Source organism: Propithecus coquereli, unplaced genomic scaffold, assembly GCF_000956105.1.
Source record: "Propithecus coquereli isolate 6110/MARCELLA unplaced genomic scaffold, Pcoq_1.0 Scaffold353, whole genome shotgun sequence".
NCBI classification, from domain to species: domain Eukaryota; kingdom Metazoa; phylum Chordata; class Mammalia; order Primates; family Indriidae; genus Propithecus; species Propithecus coquereli.
In genome coordinates, this window is record NW_012149208.1 from 838,217 (window position 1) to 840,285 (window position 2,069).

At 36.1% G+C, this 2,069-nt stretch overlaps 1 protein-coding gene across 1 annotated transcript in view; it reads right to left on the reverse strand.

Annotated features, from left to right (window-relative positions):
* DDX46 (DEAD (Asp-Glu-Ala-Asp) box polypeptide 46) overlaps positions 1 to 2,069 on the reverse strand; it is a 90,940-nt gene that overhangs the window by 17,642 nt on the left and 71,229 nt on the right. Inside the window, exons 10-11 of the mRNA XM_012651303.1 lie at positions 1,707 to 1,925; positions 1,250 to 1,394 (exon numbers count right to left, since the gene is read on the reverse strand). Coding sequence (XP_012506757.1) covers positions 1,250 to 1,394; positions 1,707 to 1,925 — 364 coding nt within the window. The remainder of the gene's footprint in view (positions 1 to 1,249; positions 1,395 to 1,706; positions 1,926 to 2,069) is intronic.

Consider the following 2,069-nt stretch of genomic DNA (forward strand, 5'->3'; position numbering starts at 1 on the left):
AAATAACGGGGAGAATCAGATTTCTAGTTACCACATTACAATATTCAAAATGCCCAGTTTTGTGCCGGCATTGGTGGTATAGTGGTGAGCATAGCTGTCTTCCAAAATGTCCAGTTTTTAACTAAAAATTAAGAGGCATGCAAAGAAACAAAGAAAGCATGGCCCAATCACAGGGAAAAAAAAAAAAATTAACAGAAACTGTCCCTGAGGAAACCCAGACATTGGACTTACTAGACAAAGACCTTAAAATTGACTATTCTAAATATGTTCTTCTTTTCCTGAAATCTGATTAATAAAAAATAAATAGATAAATATGCTCAAAGAGCCAAAAGAAACCATGGACAAAGAACTAAAGGAAACCAGAAAAATGATGTCTGACTAAATAGAGTATATCAATAATGAGCTAGAAATAAAGGAACCAAATAGAAATTTTGGAGTTGAAAAGTAAAATAACTGAAATAAAAAATTCATAACAGGGGTTCAACAGCAGATTTTAGCAGGCAGAAGAAAGAATCACTGAATTTGGCCTCTAACTCTGTATTTATGTATGTTTAAAAAATAAATAAATGAATAAACATCTTTCTTATGCACAGTCCCAGCCATATGTGCAATTTAGCAGTATACATTAAAAATTAATAGTTTAATGTATCTCCCTGCTGATGAGGAAAGGGAGGCTTGTGCATGTAGTGCCAGCTACTCAGAAGGCTGAGGCAGGAGGATCGCTTGAGGCAAGGAGTTCAAGACCAGCCTGGGCAACGTAGCAAAACCTTATCTCAAAACAAGAAAAAAAAAAGAATCACCAAACTTGAAGATAGGTCAACTGAGATCAAATTTGAGAGGGCAAGAAAAAAAGGAATGAAGTAAAATGAATAGAGCCTAAGAGACCTGAGGGACAGCATCAAATATACCAACATATATACAATGGTACATATGGACCTAAACTTAGGCCAGAATATTCTAGTTAACTAGAAGCATAAATGGGTCAGTCCTTAAAATGCACGCTTTTCAGAATGATTTTTAATTTGACTGAATTGTCCAAACTGAAGAGTCTCATAAACAGATCATTTACCTTTGTACCTGTACTGAACTTCTAAATAAAGACTTCAAATGATATAGGAAACTATTTTTTTCTTACAGGTGTTCTTTATTTCAGTCCTCTCTAGGACTGATCTCCCATTCTCTCTGCATCTATTACATCTACATCAACCTTGATCCAACTCAGGCCTGAAACAGAACCAACAGTACATACTTTCAATTGCCAAGTAAATTTTCCGCTCTCCTTCCTTGGGTTCTTTGCCAGGAGGGAAGTATGTTCCTCTGATTGTAATTGCAGCTTCAGAGTATTCGCTGATTCTCTGCAGAGCTTCCTTAGAAGTAACTTTCCACCTAGCAGTCTAAAAGAGAGGGTAGGGAAAGAAAATCACATCACAACAAGATAAAAAACCCTGATGTGCTGACAAAGAATAGGTTGGCTAATATCATGGGCAATATGAAGATTATAATTAACATATACCTACATCGTAAGTTCGTTTAGATCCTAATGTGCCTTGAACCTATTCATAAAAATCAAATTTCTATTGTTCTATCATCTATTGCTTAGGTAAAAAATGAACTATTAAAATGTTCATGGGTTTTAAAGATAAGATTTTGCTCCTAAAGAAGAGTTTCTACTTCACAATAAAAAAAGGTTTAAATCTGTTACTTGCCTGTGGGAAATCATTGATCTCTAATTCTTCCTCATATCTCTTAAAAGATTCATTCTGTCCACCATCCTGTCTCTCTTCTTCTTGCTTCTCTAAAGGCACATAATTGAGCTTGGCATTGATCTTTTCGGCAAGCTGCTCTGCGATGGTTTTTGCAGACACGGTGGGAGCCAGAATGGTGCCACCTCTGAGAATGGCGTTGGTGGCCTGTTGCATCACATCCTGCAGTTAAAGAAGACCTGCAGTCAAATCTCAAATAAGCACAGAGACAGGTACAGGGACCCTACCATGAACTGTTCTCTGAAAAGCCTCTAACTCTGTATTTATGTATGTTTAACAAATAAATAAATGAATAAACATCTTTCT